Source organism: Alternaria postmessia (assembly GCF_024291825.1).
Source record: "Alternaria postmessia strain BMP 2775 chromosome Unknown scaffold_45, whole genome shotgun sequence".
Taxonomy (NCBI): Eukaryota; Fungi; Ascomycota; class Dothideomycetes; order Pleosporales; family Pleosporaceae; genus Alternaria; species Alternaria postmessia.
The window spans coordinates 1-22,925 of record NW_026260118.1 but is presented as its reverse complement, the minus strand read 5'-3'; the positions used below and the strand labels follow the sequence as shown (position 1 = coordinate 22,925).

General features: G+C 51.8%; 10 protein-coding genes across 10 annotated transcripts; 7 read left to right on the top strand and 3 right to left on the bottom strand.

Annotated features, from left to right (window-relative positions):
- Positions 1-322: 322 nt before the first annotated feature.
- J4E82_007044 (uncharacterized protein) lies at positions 323-3,328 on the top strand (the record flags this gene model as incomplete). Its single annotated transcript, XM_051733293.1, has 1 exon — positions 323-3,328. One exon carries the CDS (start codon positions 323-325, stop codon positions 3,326-3,328), a length of 3,006 nt encoding a protein of 1,001 aa, XP_051586895.1.
- A 719-nt stretch (positions 3,329-4,047) lies between these two features.
- J4E82_007043 (uncharacterized protein) lies at positions 4,048-5,323 on the top strand (the record flags this gene model as incomplete). Its single annotated transcript, XM_051733292.1, has 2 exons — positions 4,048-4,196; positions 4,420-5,323. The coding sequence occupies 2 exons, from the start codon at positions 4,048-4,050 to the stop codon at positions 5,321-5,323; spliced, it is 1,053 nt and encodes a 350-aa protein (XP_051586894.1).
- A 143-nt stretch (positions 5,324-5,466) lies between these two features.
- On the bottom strand, positions 5,467-6,360 carry J4E82_007042 (uncharacterized protein; the record flags this gene model as incomplete). Its single annotated transcript, XM_051733291.1, has 1 exon — positions 5,467-6,360. The coding sequence occupies one exon, from the start codon at positions 6,358-6,360 to the stop codon at positions 5,467-5,469; it is 894 nt and encodes a 297-aa protein (XP_051586893.1).
- A 615-nt stretch (positions 6,361-6,975) lies between these two features.
- Positions 6,976-8,627, top strand: J4E82_007041 (uncharacterized protein; the record flags this gene model as incomplete). Its single annotated transcript, XM_051733290.1, has 4 exons — positions 6,976-7,103; positions 7,150-7,518; positions 7,566-7,946; positions 7,994-8,627. 4 exons carry the CDS (start codon positions 6,976-6,978, stop codon positions 8,625-8,627), a joined length of 1,512 nt encoding a protein of 503 aa, XP_051586892.1.
- Positions 8,628-10,198: 1,571 nt separating this feature from the next.
- J4E82_007040 (uncharacterized protein) lies at positions 10,199-12,448 on the top strand (the record flags this gene model as incomplete). The annotated part of the gene is made up of 3 exons (XM_051733289.1): positions 10,199-11,608; positions 11,659-11,811; positions 11,945-12,448. The coding sequence occupies 3 exons, from the start codon at positions 10,199-10,201 to the stop codon at positions 12,446-12,448; spliced, it is 2,067 nt and encodes a 688-aa protein (XP_051586891.1).
- A 347-nt stretch (positions 12,449-12,795) lies between these two features.
- Positions 12,796-15,217, bottom strand: J4E82_007039 (uncharacterized protein; the record flags this gene model as incomplete). Its single annotated transcript, XM_051733288.1, has 3 exons — positions 12,796-13,107; positions 13,169-15,020; positions 15,069-15,217. The coding sequence occupies 3 exons, from the start codon at positions 15,215-15,217 to the stop codon at positions 12,796-12,798; spliced, it is 2,313 nt and encodes a 770-aa protein (XP_051586890.1).
- Positions 15,218-15,974: 757 nt separating this feature from the next.
- Positions 15,975-16,502, bottom strand: J4E82_007038 (uncharacterized protein; the record flags this gene model as incomplete). Its single annotated transcript, XM_051733287.1, has 3 exons — positions 15,975-16,189; positions 16,281-16,334; positions 16,382-16,502. 3 exons carry the CDS (start codon positions 16,500-16,502, stop codon positions 15,975-15,977), a joined length of 390 nt encoding a protein of 129 aa, XP_051586889.1.
- A 649-nt stretch (positions 16,503-17,151) lies between these two features.
- On the top strand, positions 17,152-18,970 carry J4E82_007037 (uncharacterized protein; the record flags this gene model as incomplete). The annotated part of the gene is made up of 4 exons (XM_051733286.1): positions 17,152-17,278; positions 17,331-17,632; positions 17,682-18,108; positions 18,162-18,970. 4 exons carry the CDS (start codon positions 17,152-17,154, stop codon positions 18,968-18,970), a joined length of 1,665 nt encoding a protein of 554 aa, XP_051586888.1.
- A 992-nt stretch (positions 18,971-19,962) lies between these two features.
- Positions 19,963-21,124, top strand: J4E82_007036 (uncharacterized protein; the record flags this gene model as incomplete). The annotated part of the gene is made up of 2 exons (XM_051733285.1): positions 19,963-20,252; positions 20,308-21,124. 2 exons carry the CDS (start codon positions 19,963-19,965, stop codon positions 21,122-21,124), a joined length of 1,107 nt encoding a protein of 368 aa, XP_051586887.1.
- A 961-nt stretch (positions 21,125-22,085) lies between these two features.
- Positions 22,086-22,770, top strand: J4E82_007035 (uncharacterized protein; the record flags this gene model as incomplete). Its single annotated transcript, XM_051733284.1, has 2 exons — positions 22,086-22,089; positions 22,223-22,770. Coding segments are annotated over 2 exons (552 nt in total), but the record flags the coding sequence as incomplete, so codon positions are not given.
- Positions 22,771-22,925: the final 155 nt, after the last annotated feature.

Here is a 22,925-nt window from a genome sequence, read left to right as displayed (position 1 = left end):
TACCAAGACTGAGCCTACCCCAGTAGCGAAGTCTGAGAGCAAGCTTCACAGAAGAGGACCAGCTGCCGGTACTGGCCACGAAGGCTATGGAAGATATGCAGTCAGAGGTCGCAGTGGAAGCTCAGTCAGTACCAACAGCATCGGACGATCCGCTAGCGCTGGAACTACCTCTGAGAGCTTGGACAAAACACCCTCAACTCGCAAAAGTAGTATGACTAGCACAACAAGCGGGGAGGTGGATGACTTTTTCCTCAATCGCCTCGCTCCTGTCGTTATTCGAGGTACGGGGACTAGCTCGGAACTCTCAAGAAGCCCAGAACCAATGCAATCTAGCAGCAGCCTGGATGTCTCCATCAATCAAGGATTCGAACTAAACAAGACTATGAGCAACTCATCACAATCGGTATTGGAGAAGAACCGGCCAACACTGTTACCGTCCGCGATGCCAGACAATGTACGCAATGGATCTCCCATAAAAAAGATGACTCTAGGACTGCGAAGGCCTTCTGAGAGCGACGATGATACAAAGAGATCATTCCTACCTGCCATGGCCTCAAAGCGGACATCACGGGCTTTGCAAACTGCCCAGGGCCCTAGTGTACCATCAGGCTCGACAAGTCGGATCGCTGGAAAGGTTCGCAAGAACTCTATAAGTGAAGCTGCCGCTGAGATCAAGGAGGGTAGCTGGTTGAAGTCCTCAAAGAAGACCAAAGCTGAGAAGGAAGCCCCCAAACCTCCGAAACGATGGAACTTCTTCCAAAGGGCCCATGCCGGACCTCGCACGGCGACACCAGCGGCTCCTGCTGTCAGTCCCGTGAATCAAGCGACTGCTTCCCGCTCCGTTGCGCATTACGCATTGATGGACCAGTCTGGTCTTGAGCTAGACGACATCGAACAGCTAATGCAGGAGGTTGACGAGGGAACCGAGAGCGCCCTCTCTGACGATGAACCAGGAAGAAGAGAGCGAATGCAGTCTATGCTGCTTCCGCCCAAAGCAGTGATGCCGTCCAACTCTGCAGCAGCTGTACGCTCGGCTTCGCCTAAGGTCTTTCTGCGCTCAGAAGCACAACCACAGCCGGAACATCAACAAAGTAAACTAGGTATTGATACAAGTTTCCGAGCGTTATCCCGAAATTCGGAACGTTACTCGCTGGCAGATTTGACTCCGGTCACGGATCTCTCTCGACCCTCATCACCCTTTGGTGAGCCATCGCCAGTTCGTGACGAAGATCCTGCGCCACCTCTCGAAGCAGTAGCTCCCTCGCAGCCTGAGCCTGAGTTCGCTCCCGAGGTACCTGCTCAAGATGAGTTCGTACTTCCTCAGGATCTCCCATCACCTGGTCCACCGCCTATGAGCCCACCGCCTCGCCCAAGTCGCTTGGCTCAGGTTGGGCGTATTCCTCAGGTCGTCTCAAGTCGTCGTCAGCCACACCAGCCGTCTTCACAGTCATTCTCTCGACCCTTTGTATCGAATCAACCTCGTCCGGCAGCTCCTCCCCGGACATCTTTTGACTCAATTGGTTCCGTTGTTGCCTCTGCCGGTCCAGTAGAGCCATACCCTATTCTGCATGGCTTGAACGCCCTCAATCATGGGTCGGCTATAGCTACGATCAGTCCTATGGAGGACGAAGCCAACCGTCGAAGCGAATTCTTCAAGTTTCCACCTCGCAAAGACTCTGAAGTATCATACTCGAGTAGCTCAGGCATATGGAGCTTCGCCCCCGCTATTGGTACCGCTGTCGTGCCAAGTCCCAGCGCCCCGTTGTCAGAAGATGAACTTTGGAACGAGTATGACGATTTGATCGACGAAGTGCTCTCGCCTGTCACCTCTCGCACGAATGAAGACAAAAATAGCCTTCGCAGCCACCCGTCGCTCGAACCAATGCCCCTGCGACCTAAGGCACCGCGTAACGTTTCAGCATCAGACAACGACGATGAGGTTACGAACCCCTCACTTCATCTTCGTCGCTCTCGCCTACTGGCTGTTCTGCATTCCACGCAGTCTCCTACTTCGTCGATCTCTTTCTCAGAATTCATCTCAGACTACGGCGAACGGAAGATCAGTGTCATTGACCCTGTTACCGGGAGGTTGAGTTTGCCTTCCAGTCCTCAGCTATCGACTGGTACTGCTACAAAACGTTCGACTCGCTCCAGTTTACCAGCTTCGTTGTCGCAGAGCGCCCGACAATCCAAAGTCACTATTGCGTCGAAGTCGAGCAAAGATCGTGAAAGTATCGCAACAAACCGATACAGAGACACGCGCCTAATGGATATTGCCGAACGTCAAAATGATGGACTCTTGTCTATGGCCAATCTTCGTTTCGGTGCCCTCATGACGAGCAAGTGGCTCTCATTTGGTCGTGTCCTATTCAGCCCCGTACACTTCGAGTTGAAAGACCCGAACGAGGATCGCGTACTTGTCATTGATGGTCTTGGCAAGGACTGGTCGTACTATTGCGCTCTCACTTACCCTGAGGCGACTGTGTATGACATGGGCCCTGATCCATCAACAAGTACGTCATCCGAGGGTGCGTCTGAACCATGGTCAACATTGAACAACCACCGCCACATCTGTCACCCCTCTCTCGGCAAAGCGTTCCCGTTCCCCATGCACTTCTTCGCTTGCGTCGTGCTTCGCTTCCCAACTGCACTTCCTTCGTCAGAGCACCGCTTCATCTTGTCTGAGGCCAAGCGCGTCCTGAGACCCGGCGGCTACCTTGAATTTAGTGTTCTTGACATGGACTTGGTCAATATGGGCAACCGTGCCCGTCGCGCTGTCCGCGGTTTGAAGATGAGAATGCAAGTAGCGGACGACAGCATATCGCTTCGAAACATCAGTGACGAGGTCATGGCCGGTATTGGACGCAAAGGCTTTGTCGACTGTAATCGCTGTGTTGTTGGCGTTCCAGTTGCCGGCAAACTCCCCAGCCTCGACGACGTCAAGCGTACAACTACGAAGAGGAAGGGCAGCACAGCAAGCTCTGCCAGCAACACAAACAAGACTATGCCTCTGCCCAAAGGACCAAAACCGGAATTGTCCTTCTCTGACCTTCTCAATGCCTCTGCGTCCTCCGATTCGACCGACAACGGCATCACCGACATGGTGGCGCGCGTAGGTCGTTGGTGGTACTCACGCTGCTATGAGTCGCTTGTCCTCCCTGAGGCTGGCGAACCTGGTGCCGCTGCTTCCGGTAACCTCCTTGAGACTAGTATCTGGCGCGATGAAAGCCTCATCAACGAGTGCGAAAAGCGCGGAACGAGCTTCAAACTCCTCATTGGCTACGCGAAGAAGCCTGAGGTTGGTGTTCGACGAACCGTCAGCGTCTAAACATCTTTTTCGATTCTCCTGAGCTGTGCTCCCAAAGCCCAGTGGGTTGTTTCCTTCACTACTGCTCGTAATGAGTCTTTGTTTTCTTCGGTTTCACTGGCGTTCTGCTGCGTTCAAGCGTTTGATTTCCCTTATACCCTCGTTCTGTTCTTCTTTCACTTAACTGCATAGCAAATGGCGGCTTAGCATTACAACTACTACTCAGAACGGCGCAAGCCTGGAAGCATCATCACGACCACGACACGCACAAACATCTATGTAATATCTTCTTCGACCTGGTTGATAGATGCTGGCATTGGACAACATTTGGGACGATTTGAAATTTAAGGGTAGTTTGATGGAAATAATACCCGGGGATGTCGATATGATACGAAGCGCTATGTAGATACGAATCACGGTCGCTGATCGATACGAAGAATGAACATAATCTATTCCGAAACTTCTGAGCGCAAACCCTAATAAATCAAGATGGTGAAAGAACTTACAGGCAGCCCTTTACTACGGGCTCCAGGTGCCAAGACCGCCAATCTCAATGCCTACAAGCGCCCCGTGCTTAAACCACTTTCATCAACCAATCACTTCCACCATCTGCAAGCACCTTCTCGCTTTCACCTCGCCCTTCATTCCCCTGCTAGCACTCTGCAGTCGCCCAGATCCGGATCACTATTTCTTTGAAAGAGTTGGAACGCAAGCGAAAGAAGTAGGAATCACGAGCAAAAATGAATCAAAACTTCCAGGGCGCGCCTGATCGGGAAGATATCAGGCTGTTGGATCAGCTTCGTAGTCAATTGATGCCGATGATCAAGACTATGGATCGATTGCAGGCGGAAATGCAGTTTAAGATGAGCCGCGGAGAAGCCGTAGATTGGTAAGTGAGAAGCGGAAAGCGGCGATGTTTACGTTGAGGTGTGGTTATGTTTGCCATGCAGCCTTGTTTCGTGCACGCGTCTCCTGGTGTCATGGTGACTAGATATGTCTCCTCGATGTTCATGACGGTATTTGTGCCGATTCCATAGTCTCTATGAGCATGCCTAAGATGCGCCGCTCTGATGGTTTCCTATTTCACAGGACACAAGCTAAAGAGACGCCAGGCCACAAATTCACCGAACAACACAGCTGGTAACATCTTACCTAAATTCGATACATCTTCTTATAAACGGTGGCTACCGTCATCAATCCAAACTCATCACCCAGAAACACCACGTCCCTTCAAAGGACGCCGCTGGTAACCCTGTGGTAGACAGCGCCGGCAATGCAGTCCTCGTTGAGCGCGACGTCCGCCGGAGAATGACCAGCATACAGGCCTTACCCCCCAACACAGCAAAGTTCGAGGCTCTTCATCCGTTTCCTAACCCTTCATTTCCGATGAACGCTGGTGGCGGCATGGCGGCGGGTATGGCAGGTACCTTGCTACGAAAGAGGCTAGAGCCCATGGAAGAGGGCTGGGTAGAAGAACGTATTCGCAAAGCATCAGAATGGTGTTTCGTGCCTGAAGAATGGGGCATTGGTCCTCGGAAGCCTGACGCAACAAGTGCGACAAAGCAAGACGCAACCGAAGACGAAGACGACGAAGATCAAGTCCCAGAGTCGGAACGTCTGGACTCGGAAGCTATACCGACTACCCGGGTCAAGAACCCACTATCTGCAGACGAGATTGTCGATTTATGGAAACATGCGCATCAGGAGGTCTTTGATCAAAAGTATCTGAGGCAGAAATACCCAGCTAGTTACCCTGATCCAGGTGCTCAGGACGCGGGTGAAGGCGAGGAAGAGGAGGAAGAAGGCGACGAGGAGGAAGAGGAAGAGGAAGAGGAGTTTGAGGATGTCATGGATACTTCTGGTGGGGCGGAAACAGCAGGACAGGATGCGGTAAAAGCGAAGGTGGTGAAGAAAAAGGTTACAGTAGGGAAGTTGCCGGTACATGAGCCGGTGGATGGTGTACCGGTGCTTTCGCTTGGGTTTGCGCACAAGTTCTCGGAAATCGGTGAGGTGTAGATGAGGGTTGGAGCAGTTCTGATATCACACGACTGAGGTTTATGCAAGCATGGTAATTGAGTCGATTCATCTAAAGTCTTCTGGGGTATCATAGTTCCTGCGCCTGACACCCTAACTCACTAACAGCAGGACTGCCTATGCACCTACTCGGGTCTGAGTGCGTACATCCTAACGGGGAATAGTTCCCTGGGCATTCCTCTTTGTTGCTCCGTTGCTACAATCTTCAGCCCCGCCTCTTGGAACAAGGCTCTGAACTTTTTGTCTGACCGCGTGACGCTCGAGTCCTCATCGTCGTAGATGTCCTTGTGGTGGATGTCGGTAGACATGTTCTCCTTGACTACGACCCAGCTCTTGCTTGTCGCATCTCCTTGGGCCGCCTTTTTCAAGCCCTCGCTACAACGGCGTAGGTAGACAACGAGTTGGGCGTCGGTCAAGTGTCCCACACACCACTGGTTCCAAATCACGTCGTACGCGCCGGGCTCAGGTATCCAGTCCTGCAAGCCTAGGTTTATGACCTCGCCCACCTGACCCTTTCTATCTTTGCTCTCTCCGTCACCGGCGTATTCTCCGTTTCCGAGGCTCTGCACCAACTCGTCTGTGAACTTCTTCACCGGCTCTACTATGTCCACCTTGTTGCTCACACCCAGCAGCAGGCCCTTTGTTATTCGTCCGATACCCGCACCGCAGTCTGCTACACGTTCCAGAGGCTGCAGGGGTTCTTTTGAGGCCTGGGATTTGCCACGGCGCAATTTGGTCAGGAAGTTGGAAGAACCCTGCAGGTCGATGCGCGAGGTTTGAGGAAAGCCGCCCAGCATGCCATTGACGTCTGGCGAGACGCTGTTCCAGTATTCGAGCGAGTGAGTAACGTCTATCGAGGCATCGGGGCGTTCGGCGTCGGGAGTCACCAGGGGTGGCTCTTCGGCCAAGTCCATTGTGGGGTCTGAAAGGGCGAGAGGGAGTTTGGAGAGAATCTGCGGAAGTTTGAGTAAGTGTGCTTGTTTGTGGGGACGAGTCTCGGTGCGAGCGTCTCGCGACATTGTGTGACGAACTTGAGTTTGGGCCGGTGCGTGGCAGCCAAAGACGTCAATTTGCGCAGGGCGGGAATAAGAAGTTGTTGGATGCGCGCGTCGAGCTTCTCATCGTGGTGGGGTGGGGTAGCTACAGGGCTGGTTGTAGCCGACTGTTGACGCCGACGCGTCGCGACTGTCCGCTACGCCTGCTCACATGATGGCGCCTGCCCCTCAACCTTCCGCGATGGGCAGGCATGTCGCGTCTCTAGTCTTGCGTGATGAGTAATTCAAACCACCGCGATGCTGTCGATAGGCGTGTACAAGGTGGAGTTGCAACAGTCGGAACAGGCAGTTGCATGCGGATAAGCTAGCTAGCTATGGGCATTTGGTGGGCACACGCGGGGTCCACACTATCAATCGAAGCTACCATTGTCCCCGCGGTCGTCATCAGCATCTTACATGTCTGCAGCCTATAGATAGCGAGCTGTCTCCTCGCCAGCCAAGGACATGTCCTGTCTCTTCTCCGCCCTCACACGCGCCTCACTTCGCTCCAAACCATCTCCTCCTTTCAAACCCTCAATACGCAGAGCTCCCACAAGTAGTTGCCGTCCTTTGTGGAAATACTACAGCACCCAAAGCAACATGTCCGACCTCTTCGTTGAGCTGACTGCGCCCAATGGTCGCAAGTACCAGCAGCCAAGAGGTCTTTTCATCAACAACGAATTCGTCAAGTCCAAGTCAGGTGAAACCATCACTTCCATAAACCCGAGGTATGCCTGTCCGTTTTCTTCCTTGGAAGTGGTTGACATTTGGTAGTGATGAGAGCGATATTGTATCTGTATATGCGGCTGGGCCCGAAGATGTCGACGATGCCGTGGCAGCTGCACGGAAAGCCTTCAAGAACCCAGACTGGCGAGACATGGACACTAACGCGCGAGCTGACCTTCTCTACAAGTTTGCCCAGTTAATCGAGGAACACAAGGAAACGCTAGCGACGATTGAAACCTGGGACAACGGCAAGCCTTACTCCGTCTCACTGAATGACGACTTGGGCGAAGTTGTCGGTACTATCAAGTACTACGCAGGATACGCCAACAAGATTCACGGCACAGTCATTGACACCTCACCTGCCAAGCTGGCGTACACAGTCCGTGAGCCACTTGGTGTCTGTGGCCAGATCATCCCGTACGTAATCATCCATGTCGAAAACATGCCCTGCTGATCACGGCCAGATGGAACTTCCCTCTTGCAATGGCGGCATGGAAGCTGGGACCTGCTCTCTGCACCGGCAACACAGTGGTCTTGAAGGCCGCCGAACAAACACCCCTTTCTATTCTGTATCTTGGAAACTTGGTCAAGGAAGCTGGCTTCCCTCCTGGCGTTATCAACTTTATCAACGGTGAAGGAAGGAAGGCTGGTGCCGCTTTAGCCCAGCATCTCGACGTCGACAAGATTGCCTTTACTGGATCCACCGCTACAGGAAAGGAGATTATGAAGATGGCAGCTGTCAACATGAAGAACATCACACTTGAAACGGGTGGCAAATCGCCACTAGTAGTGTTTGATGATGCAGATCTTGATCAAGCAGTCAAATGGAGTCACGTCGGTATCATGTAGGTCATCTCCTTTTTTTCTAATAAGCTAAGCTGACACTGTGGAGGTACAACCAAGGCCAGGTTTGCACGGCGACTTCAAGAATTCTTGTGCAAGAAGGCATCTATGATAAATTCGTTGAAGCTTTCAAGGAGCACGTCAAGACCACCTCTGTGGTTGGCGACCCCTTCAAAGACGACACATTCCAGGGACCTCAGGTTACCAAGACGCAGTTCGACCGCGTTCTGTCATACATTGAGTCTGGCAAGTCAGAGGGCGCCACTCTTGTAGCCGGCGGAGAAGCGTACAAGAACGTTGGCGGCAAGGGCTTCTTCGTCTCGCCTACTATCTTTACTAATGTCAAGGACAACATGAAGATCTACCGCGAAGAAGTGTTTGGTCCGTTCGTCGTCATCAGCTCGTTCAAGGAGGAAGACGAGGCGATTGAGCGTGCTAACGACACGACATATGGTCTTGGCGCAGCAGTCTTCACTGAGAACATCACCAAGGCTCATCGTGTTGCTAGGCGGATTGAAGCGGGTATGGTCTGGATCAATTCAAGCAACGATTCTGACATTCGCATCCCATTCGGAGGTGTGAAGCAGTCTGGTATCGGCCGAGAGCTGGGAGAGGCTGGACTCGAGGCATACACCAACAAGAAGGTACGTCGCACCAACAAAGAGACATTCAGGGCCGGCTAACATAATGACTAGGCCATCCATGTCAACCTAGGAAACAAGCTATAGTGGACATGTATACTATGCAAAACCAAGATGCCAGTGACAAGCCTCGAAACTGTGGCCAGGTGCTATGTGTGGAGTCTTGCAAGGACACCAAATAAGGTCACATGTGCACCCAAGATATCCGCCCTTGGCGCCACGGCTTGGGCTGTTGACGTGCTAAAGGAAGTGGAGAAGGCACAAGTCAACATGAATGCAAATGTCGGTGAAAAGTGTTTGTCGTAAAGCCATGGCTCTCCTGACACGTGTGACGTTCTGCAGGTACGCGCTCAATACCCCTTGGGCAGCGAGAGAAAATGTCGCAACGGCGGGATGTGGAAAGTGACCTTGGGCGCATGTGCAACAGTGTAGTCGCGCCGCCTAGCAGCGGAGCAAGAATGCTTGCGTAAGCTCTCGAAGGCGACTAGCGGAGAACAGGGCTCCGAGGAGCGTTGGAACTGCAAGTTTATTTATTCCCACAGCTTGGGCGAACTGCTGATAGTGGGCCCATGATGTCGTTCGTGGGGTCAGTGTGAGCGGCTCTGTGAACAGGATTGGCATTTTGCAGGTGTTTCCATGGGCACGTGAAGGTGTGCAGCGGCGCGTGTACGCTGTCCATGGCAGCGTCTGTGATGTGTCGCTCAGGATGTGGTCGGATATACCGAAAAGAGGCGGTTCGCTTTGGGTGCCCAGTCGTCATCCTTGTCCTTATCTTGGCAGCCTGCTCTCTCCAACTTCGCTACTGTCTGCGGCGCACTCTCTCCACTGTGTCTGCCCCTCTCACGAGAATCACTCGAGCTGTTCCCTTGTTGCTGTCGCCACCGTCTTCTCGCAGTGCAGGTTGTGTACTGCCTCGACTTTGTGGTTGTCTGGGCTCCTGCTAGTTTGCCCTCGTTGATGCGCTAGTGGTGCTTCCAACGCTGCTATTCACCGGTCCGCAGAGCCCGAACGACGCCAGCTCGCCCACCAGCGTCACTGCCCATGCCCTGGCTCCAACTAAGGTTTGCGGCTGACATCGCAACTAAATCCCCGCTCTGCTCGCGTAGAGGCTGATATCATCGCTGCTACTACTACTATTATCACTACCACGACACCCAGTCCCATCAGCACAGCCACTGCCCGCACATCGTGAGCCTGCCCAACCCGCCCACAGCCCGCACACCATCGACCTGGCGCGCACGCTGGAAGACGATCGCTCCCCCGTCGCCTCGCCCAGCCTCGCCTGCCAGTCTCTGAGGCAGATAACGACAGCGCCGACGGAGGCACGCTTCCTTGCTTTTCTCGCTCGCCTCTACCGACCGCCCTAACGCCCTCTCTACGCGTGGCCTACCTACCTTTTCTACACATCACCTGAGAGCGTGCTTGCACTTGGCATCGTCGCTTCCGGGCATCTCTGGAAGGAACCAAGCGCACCATCGCCGCGTCTTTCACACACCAACAAACACCGCCGCTGTCGCTTTCCCACTGTATGGGAACAGACACGACTGCTCTCTTCCAAAACATACACACATACTAGACTTGTATACACGCTCGCTTAGTCCACAGTCGCCATCATGGGCAACCAGCAATCGAGCGGCAAGGACAAGAAGGGCGAGAAGGGCGGTGCTGACGGCGTGCCCCTCGGTCGCGAGTACTACCGCTCCTTCGAGAGATCGGACACCAAAGACTCTACGCGCTCACTACGCAACTCACTACGGAACAAAATACCAGGGACCGGCAAATCCGACAGCCCGCGCAACTCAGTCGCTGGTCTTAACGATGTCAACGGCAAAGCTGACAAGTCAGATGCAGCTTCCACCAAGTCGAGAGGTTCGCGGCGGGGCTCCGTCGCTTCAGCTTCAGCAACCGTGCCACCAGATGCGTCTCCAGATGTTGCTGATAAGGCTGATCAAGATCAAGACGAAGACGAACCGCAAGCGCCGCCTTCGCCTGTCCACGGTGCAACTCTCGGAACAGGACATGAAGGCGTGAGCAAGGCTCAGCGAACCGGTGAAGTCGACCACGTCTCTGACGTCCCTCCAACAGGAGCAGCACAGCCTTTGGCCTCTGCTCAGCCGGGAGAGTCAATTCTGCAGAGGAAGGACCAGCCAATACCTAGACTCCCAGAGCCCCCCGCGCCCACTGACGGTTCGGGCTCTCCCATGGAGCTCACCGCGCTCAAGACCATGGATCTCGACGATATGATTCAGCGACTCTTGGACGCAGCTTATGCCGGAAAGGTCACAAAGACAGTCAGCCTAAAGAACGCTGAGATATTCGCAATCTGCTCGGCCGCTCGAGAAGTCTTTCTCAGTCAGCCCGCGCTGCTTGAGCTCGCTCCACCTGTCAAGATCGTCGGCGACATCCACGGACAGTACACTGATTTGATCCGCATGTTCGAGATGTGCGGATTCCCACCAAATTCCAACTACCTATTCCTAGGCGACTATGTAGATCGCGGCAAGCAAAGCTTGGAAACCATCCTACTCCTTCTCTGCTACAAGCTCAAGTTCCCCGAGAACTTCTTCCTCCTACGCGGCAACCACGAATGCGCAAACGTTACACGTGTATACGGTTTCTACGACGAATGCAAGAGGAGATGCAATATCAAAGTCTGGAAGGCTTTTGTGGATACATTCAATACACTCCCTATCGCGGCTATTGTTGCGCAGAAGATTTTCTGTGTGCATGGTGGATTGTCCCCAAGTTTGTCACACATGGATGATATCAGGCAAATTGCGCGACCCACCGACGTGCCCGACTACGGCTTATTGAACGATCTGCTATGGAGTGATCCTGCGGATATGGAGAATGACTGGGAGTCCAATGAGAGAGGCGTCAGTTATTGCTTTGGAAAGAAGGTCATCATGGAGTTCTTGGCAAGACACGACTTTGACCTTGTTTGCAGAGCTCACATGGTGGTAGAGGATGGTTATGAGTTCTTTACTGATCGAGTGTTGGTCACTGTATTCTCAGCACCAAATGTAAGTGCTACTGAAGCTCTCACTATTAGGTTTCTGCTAACACTGCCTAGTACTGCGGCGAGTTCGACAACTGGGGCGCCGTTATGTCAGTCTCAGGAGAATTATTATGCAGTTTCGAGCTTCTCAAACCCCTCGACTCGAGTGCACTCAAGAGCCATATCAAGAAGAGCCGAAACAAGCGTCAAAGCATGCTCAACTCACCAGTACGTATCGCAACTGAGCTTACTGGATCTTGTTTGATTCAGGGCTCCCCATTGTATCTATAGCAGTACTGACTTTGGCTTGTAGCCCGCACACTACGCACCTCAAAGTTACTAATCTTGTACTTTGGTGTAGGATGCCGACGGTTTCCCTTTCCCTGAATCGCCAATTATCGCAAAAACGGCAACCATACCACAAGAACAAAACTTTCAAGAGTCTGTAGATGCTGTTACTACGATGATGGCGATGACAATGACGGATGAACCGGTGAGGCGAGGTCTGTCCCAAAAACTGCGACGCGTGCGAAGGAAGCCGGGGTTGGAACAACTGGGCAGTCAAGATGATGGTGCTGCCATAACAGCTCCTCACAAACAAGGACACAACAGAGCAAACACATGGGCAAACGAATGGCGACAGGCTGTTACATTGCCCACGAGCCTGAGCGAGCCACAGCTTTTGCGGCGTGCACAAGGATACATCGCAGACGCTCCGAACACGGAAAGACGGAAGCAGAAGCTTGGAGAGCAACGGACGTTGTGGGAGTCGACTTTGCCTAAGACTCCATCGGATCGTATGGGCTACTTCTCAACCGGGCATCATCTCGACCATGTGCACCCTGATGAGACGCCGCCGCTGTGAAGGACCTTGCACAGGCGTTTCAATCTCATTACCTCTTCGTTTCACTATATGTGTATTCCGCATTGACAGGCGCCGGCGCACAGCGGCATGAGGCATGAACTTTGGTAGCCTTATCGATCATTGGACTATGGATGCTTGAATTGAGACTTTTCTTTTCTTGCCATGCTCCGTTTGCAGTATTGACAGACGAAGCGCGTTGTATAGCATATAGCATACTGATGACATATCATCGTCTTCAAAGTAATCTTGTTCTTAGAGCTACCATCTTATGTTCCTGTATCCATCAAGATACTATTGCTGCATACCCTTCGAAATAGTCGTTGCTGAGATTTATGATCATGTCGTCTTCACAATGAAGCCGGACTAGGCGGTAGCTCACCCGTTGCCCAACGACTAGGACTGGTTCCCATCACATACTCCATCGTACCACCCTTCTCAAATACATCTTCCCAAGCTACCCACGCTTTGTCCCACGTCTTGCCGTTGACCTTCAGGCTCTGCACGTAGGGTGCCGAGTTTCGATCGCCACCGTCACTGAAAGTGGTAGTAATGATAATTTTATTCCCATTCCCAAGGTCGAGACTAAGCTGAGGGAACCAGGGAGAAAGCACAAGGAAGGTAGTTTGACCTGTCAGTGGATACAGACCAATCATTTGCCACTGTTCGGAACGTTAGTCACGACTCCAAAGAAGCCTAACCATGAGAATGAGATGAACTTACAAGAAGATTTCCTTCCATGGCACCAGCATCAGAATTCCCCGGTAACCCTTCCACCCCAGCGTTGTACAGCCTGCCAATCGTCCTACTTCTCTCCACACTCCGCCATTGCTCTCCGACCACAAAATTGTACAAGTACGGTATCGTGAAACTAGGTTCATTCCCCGCGTCGAAGAAACCCAATTCGAAAATTTTGTTCAACCGGTCGATGAAGCGTTCGTCGCCGCCAATACGCCGCTTTAGCTCCGCGACGTCATGGATTGCATTCATGCTGTAGATCCAACTACTGTCTTCATAGTACGCATCACCCCAGTAACAACCACCGCAGTCCGCAGGATCCTGCTTTGCGAATGACCCATTTGCATAACGCGGGACCATGAAGCCAGTGTGGTTGTTGGACGTAGCTGCGTCATCCCAGTGGTTACGCCAGTTGCGGGATCGGTTGAGGTAGCTAGATGCTTCTTGGGTTCTGCCTAATCCCGCTGCGACAACATGAAGACCGTAGTCGTTTGTGGAGTATTCGACAGCGCGTGAAACAGCGCGGGTGAAGCGAGGCGTGATGTACCCGTGCTGGAGCCAATCTGGGAGGGCTCCCCTTCCTTCTTTCGTTGAAGAATCAGGCGCTTTAGGGTCGAAATTATTTGGAGGTACGACTTCGGCGTCGGTACGCATTGCAGAGTAGCCATCTTCCCAACTTATTGCTCCTCGAACGCCTTTGATGTAGGCGTCCGCGAGCACGTTGTCAGGGTTGGAACCGCCCTGGACCCGGCCGTTGTAGTTTGAAGATCGCGCATCAGGCATGAAGCCGTCGTGTCGCCAGATGTCAATGAGGGAGCGAATGAATTCTCCGTATGCCAGGGGGTGGATGATGTGAAACAGAGCTGTGTGGCATTTGCTTGTGTCCCATAGAGAAAAAACGTCATCGTAATAAGGTTCCCCTTCGTTCCAATCGGGATTTTCGCCTGTTCGGTTTGAGGGAATGAGAAACATGCCATAGAGAGAGCTGTATACCAGCTGCAAGTCTTCTATGTTTTCGGAGGATATCTGGACTTTGCTGAGTATCTCCTCATTCCATCTAGTTCTTGCAACTTCGACTAGGCTATTGAGCTCGGTGTCTTGTGAGATTTCTTCTAGGTTCTCGCAAGCTTTGTCGGTAGAGAGGAATGAGATACCAACACGAGAAGTCACCTTTGATGTGGGGAATGTGAAAACACCACCGAGCCGTGCAGTTCCAGATACCGGCTCGCTTGTGGCGCTAGCGTTTCCGATGAATGTCCTTGATCGCAGAGGTTGCTGGTTGAACTTGCCGCAGAAGTAAATCGTCCAGTCTGGTGAAAGATTCCAACCATTGTTGTAAATTCCAGATCCCTCATAGTGACCATCTTTAGAGATACTAAAACTACCGCCTGAGTAATGTTGTTCCCAACCAAGGCCTCTAAAGCTGGAGAGTACACGCGAAACATCGACTACGATAGATGACGATGTGTTATCTGGAAAGGTGTACAAGTACAAGCCGGCATACTGAGTAGCACTCAGCTCTACTGTGATCCCATTTGCCAACGAAGACTTGTAGTATCCTACACCTGCTTGATCCGGTGATGCTCGCGGTTGTGACAAATCTGCCAGAGGGTCCGGTACATCACCCGTAACGGGCATCTGACTTACAACACCGTATTTCGGCGCGCCTCCAGTTCCGGACTCGTGCATCATACTGAACCCGAAGATATTGCCTTCGGGGAGGTAACCGGAGTAGGCGTCAGCATTTCCATTCTGAACGTCTGGTCCAAGCTTGACCATGGCGAACGGAGCGGCAACTACGCCTGGAAACCTGTTTCCACCACCCTGTGTTCCTTGACTAGTGGCTGTGAGTATCTTAATGATGAAAATGGAACGTGTTACTTACAACACGTTGACATGTTGGCTGTAGTCATTCTGTGCCTGCACGGATACAGCTGAGATGAGTATCAAGGACCGACAAACAACCGTAAGGACAGATAGTCTCGCAAAGACCGTCATAATCGCAGTCTGCAGAGGAAACATGCTGTAAATCATTCTGTGATGGAGAGCCTGTCAAGCTGGGTAGGCTACAAACATGCGCCGTTTTGTACGTAGCTAATTACTAGTCGCATCCACACTCCCAGCGTCACTGGTACCTCGAAAAAGAAATTAAACAGGTACCAGTCAATGCTGCCCAGAGAGCTCGGATTCCAATGAGCGGTATCCGCTTGACGGTATGTATAGCGCAATATCTATCGTGTGGCTAACTTGTGGCTATGCGTGCCGTATGTGCCGTGCATGCCGATCGGTCCGGGCGGTTCAAGCAGTATAGGGGTACGAAGAAGATGAAGATAGACCAAGAGTACGAATAGAAACGACCGACAACCGTATATAATGGCCCATGTTCCGCTGTTTGTGCCGTGCTATATGCTGTACCTTTGGTTATTGTGGGGTGTAATGAGATAGCCAGCTGACCAATGAGATCTCATGATACCAACATGTGTGAGCGACAAGTCGCTATTAAGACTGTAACACCTGCGTCAACCGATCAACGATTAGGAAGGAAGGTGTATCTGACGTAGATGTTGGGAGACAACGTAACTGATTGGAAAATTACCACCCGCCTGCTCGATTACTGAGCAGCGGCTGAATTGTCTCAGTGATTTACACCTGCCGGGCCGTATGCAAAGCTACCGTCATGTAGGTAGATTGTACAACGCAACGTGCAAAAACATCATCCGAAGTCCCGATATGTTCATGTTCATGTTCGTGTGCATAGAAAGCTCGCACTAAGACTTGTTCTGAGAGAGCCTTAGTCCTTTGACCAACCCGCGAGATTCTGAACGATAGGGTTCCTGCCACCCCTTGTGATGATCCAAACGACATCCTCGTCGCTCTCATTGATCTCTTGATGCTCTGCATACGCGGGTATAAGTGCAAAATCTCCCGGTGCTAGCTCTTGTCTCTTGTTACCATTTGATCCGCTCACGATGGCGCCATGGCCCTTTGCTGCGTACACAATGGTGTCTGCCAAGTTATCAGATTGCTGCTTCTGTAAGATTGCACGAACGCTGGTTCGTGTAGAGCGGATGATACGGGTGCACGATTCGAGACACACCTTCTTCGCCGTGATGATGGACTGCAGAGGCTGTATGAGGTTTCGCAATCATGACTATCGCCGTCAGCAGTCGTGGAATTAGTAAACTATGTCGGTCCTACCAGTGCCACATAACTGATCTGACATGTTTACGATTGCAGGCATGCGAATCATGCCATCGGTCTGCGGACCATCCGGAGCCTGGATCTCGGATCCTTTTTTTACTTGCACCTCTCGAGACATGGCGTATTGCAAAAGTACTGAATCGCGAACAGCAGGCAAGTAGGAGGTTTCATGACGAAGTAGTTGGAGGCGTCGAGCTATGACGCCGGCTTGATGCGGAGACCCCACACGCGACGCGTTGGAAGGATTGCCAGTCAACTTGGTCTGGGGTCCTAGCTTGACGACGTGAAATGTCGCGTCCTACCCAGGATCAAAGTAATCATGTCAACGGGTCGTCAAGCATCTGAATGTCAGCCTCTGCTTGTCGGCATGTGAAGAATGCGCGCCGCGGAAATGTCGACACGTGAGCGTCCCGATGCAGCAACCTTGAAATGACCTCGGCATCTACGCGTATGACGTTAAGTTTCAAACAGCAAGTCACCCGGTCAATGACGGCAGCGACCAATTGCAGCGCTCGCAAAGCAGCGCACGAGATCATCAGACAGCGGCTCGCTGCACTCCGAAATGCGCTATATGCGGCCGACCTTCAGCAGCTGGCGGTTTCCCCGGATTACCTTGGCGCGTGGAGCAGTTGCTGGCATGTGAAAGGATCCCGAAACTTGCTAAGCCTCTTATAAGTCAGTAAGGGTTGTCTTGTGATTAGTGACACCTCATCGTTCTGCTCTCCTTACTCGCACCCTCTCCTCCCTCTGCATATTGACAGATCAACATGTCGAAACGCTTCTCAGCAGCTGACGTCGCGTCGCACAAGACAGCAAGCGACCTATGGATCATTGTAGATGAGGATGTCTACGATCTGACCAACTTCCAGGAAGAGCATCCCGGAGGCAAGAAGAGTACGTCGGCGCTTCTTCTGCAAACCTCAAACCCAAGACTAACTATTCCAAGTTCTTTCGCGCGTCGCAGGAAAGGACGCCTCAAAGCAGTTCTGGAAGTACCACAATGACAGCATCCTCAAGAAGTACCAGAAGCTCCAAGTCGGATCGCTAGACACCAAGGCTGCTCCCCCGGCTCCTCCAGCAGCGGCTGCCCCCGAACAGAAGGCGGAGAAGAAGAAGGATGTGGTCAAGCCAGAGGCCAACTCTGGTGTTATAGCGCCACAGCCAACTGAGGCTGCTGCTGAGGAGGCTGAGCCTTTCGATGCTTATGGCGACCTAATCCCTTACGCAGACCCATCATGGTACCAAACGGTACGTCAACCTACGGACGACACATTGGCGTCGCTAACACAAAGCCTAGTACCACTCTCCCTACTTCAACGATACACACGTAGCCCTCCGCGACGAAGTCCGCCAATGGGTCGAAGAGAAACTTATGCCCAACGTGACTGAATGGGACGAAGCAAAGAAGGTACCCGACGAGATATATCAGGAGATGGGCGAGCGCGGGTACCTTGCTGGTATGCTGGGCATCCACTTTCCCAAAGAATTGACAGACCGGAGAGTTCAATGTGTGCCACCGGAGAAGTGGGATCACTTCCACGAGATGATCATTACGGATGAGCTGTCAAGAACAGGCAGTGGTGGTCTTGTCTGGGGTCTGATCGGAGGATACGGCATCGGCGCACCGCCTCTGTTCAAGTTCGGCAAGAAGGAGCTTGTTCAGCGCATTGGACCAGACATCCTGAGTGGAAAGAAGAGGATTTGTCTCGCCATCACTGAGCCTGGTACGTTCTGCCGACCTGGTTGAAATTTCCGAACAACTTACTGATCGTGACAGACGCTGGTAGCGACGTTGCGAACTTGGGCTGCGAAGCCAAGCTCTCCGAAGACGGGAAACACTACATCGTAAACGGCGAGAAGAAGTGGATCACCAACGGCATCTGGTCTGATTACTTCACCACCGCCGTACGCACAGGCGGCGAGGGCATGAACGGTGTATCGGTACTCCTGATTGAGCGCAGTGCCGGTGGTGTCTCCACACGCAAGATGGACTGCCAGGGTGTATGGAGCAGTGGCACCACCTACGTGACCTTCGAAGACGTCAAGGTCCCCGTGGAGAACCTGATCGGCAAAGAGAACCAAGGCTTCAAGGTTGTCATGACCAACTTCAACCATGAGCGTATCGGCATTATCATTCAATGCTTGCGCTTCGCCCGCGTCTGCTACGAAGAGAGCGTCAAGTACGCACACAAGCGCAAGACCTTCGGCAAGCGCCTCATCGACCACCCCGTCATCCGCCTCAAACTGGCACACATGGCCCGCCAGATCGAGGCGAGTTACAACTGGATGGAGAACCTCATCTACCAGTGTCAGAAGATGAACGAAATGGAGGCTATGCTGAAGCTTGGTGGCGCTATTGCCAGCTTGAAGGCGCAAAGTACCACAACGTTCGAGTTCTGTGCTAGAGAAGCAAGTCAGATCTTTGGTGGTCTGAGCTACAGCCGTGGTGGACAAGGTGCCAAGGTGGAGAGACTATATAGGGATGTCAGGGCCTATGCCATCCCCGGTGGCAGCGAGGAGATTATGTTGGACTTGTCAATTAGACAGGCCTTGCGGGTACATAAGGTGCTCGGCATGAAGCTGTAAACCTTCACAACATTAGTCTAAACCATATGTACCAATACCATACATCGTCTTCAGTTGCGATGTTTGAGCCTGTTGCAGAGTGTCAATGTTCAGAGTGATGGCGCCAGCCGCGAGAGATGACAGCTAAAATCGTTTCTATGATTGGAGAATCCGTCATCACTCCACAACATTAGTTTCGCAAAGCAACTCGACGACTACCACAAACATTTGCGACCGTTCATACCGGACACTGCAGTCAAAATTCAAGCCATCCGCGACATGCCGGCAGCCCTAAGTTCTGGTCGAGGGCCCCCGCGGAAGCCCCACCAGCTGCAGTTCCATCTACGGCAGTTGCTGCCCAGCTGCCGATACTATGGTTGAAGCAACTTGTGACTGCATAAAGATTACATCCCATTATCTCACTGGTAGTCTCGCAGTGGCGAGTAGTATCATTACGCCATATTTGTGGTATGTCCAGGCGTCCTGAATATAGGTCTTTACCCATACAACGTATAGATGACCAACGTACAGGGTACATCATCTCCACGTGTATGTTGTACACTCTCTGGATGTATTCGTGAGGCGTTGCAACGCGGAGAGAAGATCGTTCTAATCAATCGAACAGCAGAGTCCACTCCTTTTACACAGCGTGCTACAAGGCTGCCCCTGTAATGGGTCATCTTGGCTCTAGATGCCGACCTCACCGTAGTACTGGTAGCTACATAGGAAGCGGGGTACGAAGCAACGCCGTCAAAATTTGGGTCAAGAGCAACATGGCTCAATATATCACCATCTCTGCATCTGGAAACGAAACAGATGATGTATCATCGAGATGAACACCAATTAACAGCTGACCGGGGACGACATCTCAGCTCGCATACAAAGCATGTACATCAAATACTGGTATAAAGTTTGAATAGAATGTGTAAAAGCACACAGTCAACCACCGCAGTCTCGACAAGATCAGACACACCAGATCCTCCGTACAACACCAAATCACACCAACAGACAACATGGCTCCCGTAACCGAAGTACCCCGAAAGGTCGAATGGAACGGCAAGCAGGTTCCGGTCTACCCTATGGAGACAATCGACTTCTCTGCGATCCTCTCCCAAGAGCCTGCCGAGCTGGAGAAGCTTCTCCAGTGCTGCAAAGAGCAAGGTTTCTTCTACCTGGATCTCAACAACGTTGATGGACGTCGGTTCATTGACGACCACCAGGAGCTGTTGAAGCTTATGCATCGATTTTTTGAGTCTCCTCTTGAGGTTAAGAACGAATATGGACTGATAGCTCCTCATCTTGGGTAAGCTTAGAAACCCAGATAGCATATGCCCTCTCCATATACTTACAATTTCCAGATACGAGCCAGTTGGTTCGCGCAACGGCGTTCTCGAGGACACACGGGATGGCTACGAGATGGTGAAGGTATCTCGCGATGAGATTCAACGCGAGTCCCCTCACATTCCTCGCAACATCAAGAATAGCGGTGATCTCAAGATCCTTGAGAATGCCATCTCTGGCAACAACATCATGGGGAAAGCCATTCTGGCAGCTCTCTCGACGGCGTTCGGCCTTACTGGTGCTGCGCGCTTTGAAAACTTGCATCGCAACCACCGCCCTTCGACAAGCACTTTGTCCATGATGCACTATATCCCGTCCAACCCTGCTAAGGACGGTAACGTCGGTCACCAGAAGCATACTGACATCAGTTCGTTGACCGTACTCTTTACTGAGCAGTGGGGTCTCCAAATCCGCCCACCCGGCAGCAAGGAATTCGGCTTTGTCGAGCCCAAGAAGGGTCAAGCTATCATCAACGTCGGTGATTCATTGCGCTTCGCTAGTGGCCACACTTTCCAGTCGTGCATTCACCGTGTTGTGCCGTACAACTACAGCGAACATCGCTACTCCGTTGCATACTTTCTGCGCGCTGAGGACGAGACCATGTTCCAGGACAGCGAGGGCAGATTCGTTACAGCACGCACGTGGCACGATGAGAAGTTCTTGGCTTTCCTTGCATCGCCTGCAGACCAGGCTGCTGCTCCAAGCTCTATGTTGTTGGGCGGCATGCAGGAGGATGAGACTGATGTTTACAGCCTGCCTCAACCAAAGCCTGTTGCTGCGGACGCGGCCAAGAGCTCTACTGTCGAAGTGACCACCGTTGAGATTAGTGCTTAGTGGAAACCCCTCTGGTCCATGTGTTCCGTGGCACGATCTTACGAAATGTTCCAGATAAATTGTATATAGCAAGCAAAATATCTTGTGCAAAAGTATATATGGCTATGTGTTATCTTCAATGTCCAATGGTATCGCGATCACAAGTTGAATGTTAATTGCCTGAGAAAAGACGTGATATTCCCTATTACATCATGATTCACACGCATACAGACACTAAAGTCAGGGGTATAAGTGCGTATGGGGAATACTCCACATAAGGCGGCATCGAAATAGAGTACATTTACTGGGATGTGTCAAACCCTGGATATTGGCTAAAAAGCGCATTTTCCGCCACTTGGCACTATACGTAACCTTCGAAAAACCTGGGTGAAATACCAATTTCACCGTCTTCAAGTACAGCATTGAGGCGACCGTCATGCTACTCATTTTGGCATTGCTTTATGCTCCCAGTGTCCACGCATGTGACAAAGAACACCATTACCGCCACCACGATCGCCATTTGGAACGACGCGATACTGCTCCTGTTTTCCCGCCAACTTTGACGGTGAATGAAAAGCTTTTGGCATCTTCCTTTGATAACACGTCTATAGCATCGTGGTCGAGCTACTACTGTAAGAACTGGTTTGCTGATCTGCTGTTCTCGTCCTTTGAAAATGCTCATCAGGTCTCACAGCACATAGACGAAACCTCGCAGGCGAAGGCGAAACGGTTCCAAAGTGGACTGCAGAACGCTGGAATGAGCATGGCTTCGAAACAAGACTAGACAGTTATCGTAGGTAGCTTCTATTGGTTGCTCAGACATGTGGGCTGATCGAACCTAAAGACGTCTACCTTGATTACCCAGTTCATCTTTCTCTTTCTCTTGACCATGGAAACGGTAGTACCTACCACGCAACACTCGAAGAAGAGATACTCGAAGAGGATGGGCCTACCGGCGATGCTGACAGAGTTCCTGCTTTTCATGGGTACTCTGGGTCAGGTGATGCATCGGCTGAGTACATCTACGTTGGTACGCGTTCCTCCAAAAAGCACATGCATGAGATCAGAAGCTGAGTTAGTTAGGCCGAGCTTCTCAAGAGGACTTCAAACGTCTTCTAGCCCTTAATATCACCCTTGAAGGCAAGATTGCTCTAGCAAAATACGGTGGTCCATTTCGCGGCCTTAAAGTAAAGAATGCGCAGACTTTTGGCATGATTGGAGCTGTGATCTTCACCGATCCGGGAGACGACAGGAACATGGCAGCTGGAAACTACGCTACGTATCCCGATGGACCTGCAAGGAATCCAACAAGTATCCAGAAAGGCAGTGTGATGGATTTGAGCACCTACCCAGGAGATCCCACGACACCGGGATATCCGTCTAAAGAGGGCGTAGTGAGAAAGGAGAAGAAGACTGTACCGAAAATTCCGAGTCTACCAATCTCTTGGCTTGAAGCAAAACCACTGCTGGTCGCTCTGAACGGTCATGGTTTTGATGCAAAGACTGTGAATCGACTGAATTGGGTGGGTGCAATAGATGGGGTTGATTACAGCACAGGACCGTCAAAAGCTGTGCTGTCGATAAGCAACATTATGAGGGGCGAGACTAACTGGATTCATAATGCTATCGGTATTGTGAATGGTACGAACGAAGACGAAGTTGTTATCGTAGGCAACCACCACGACTCTTGGATGATCAGAGTTGCTAACAATCAATCCAAACTGATGAGACTGACTGACTGACTGATTGCTTGGCAGTCAGTTCAGTGTCAGTTTAGAGCTCTCGTCTTATCAGTCAGTTCAGTTTAGAGCTCTTAAACTGA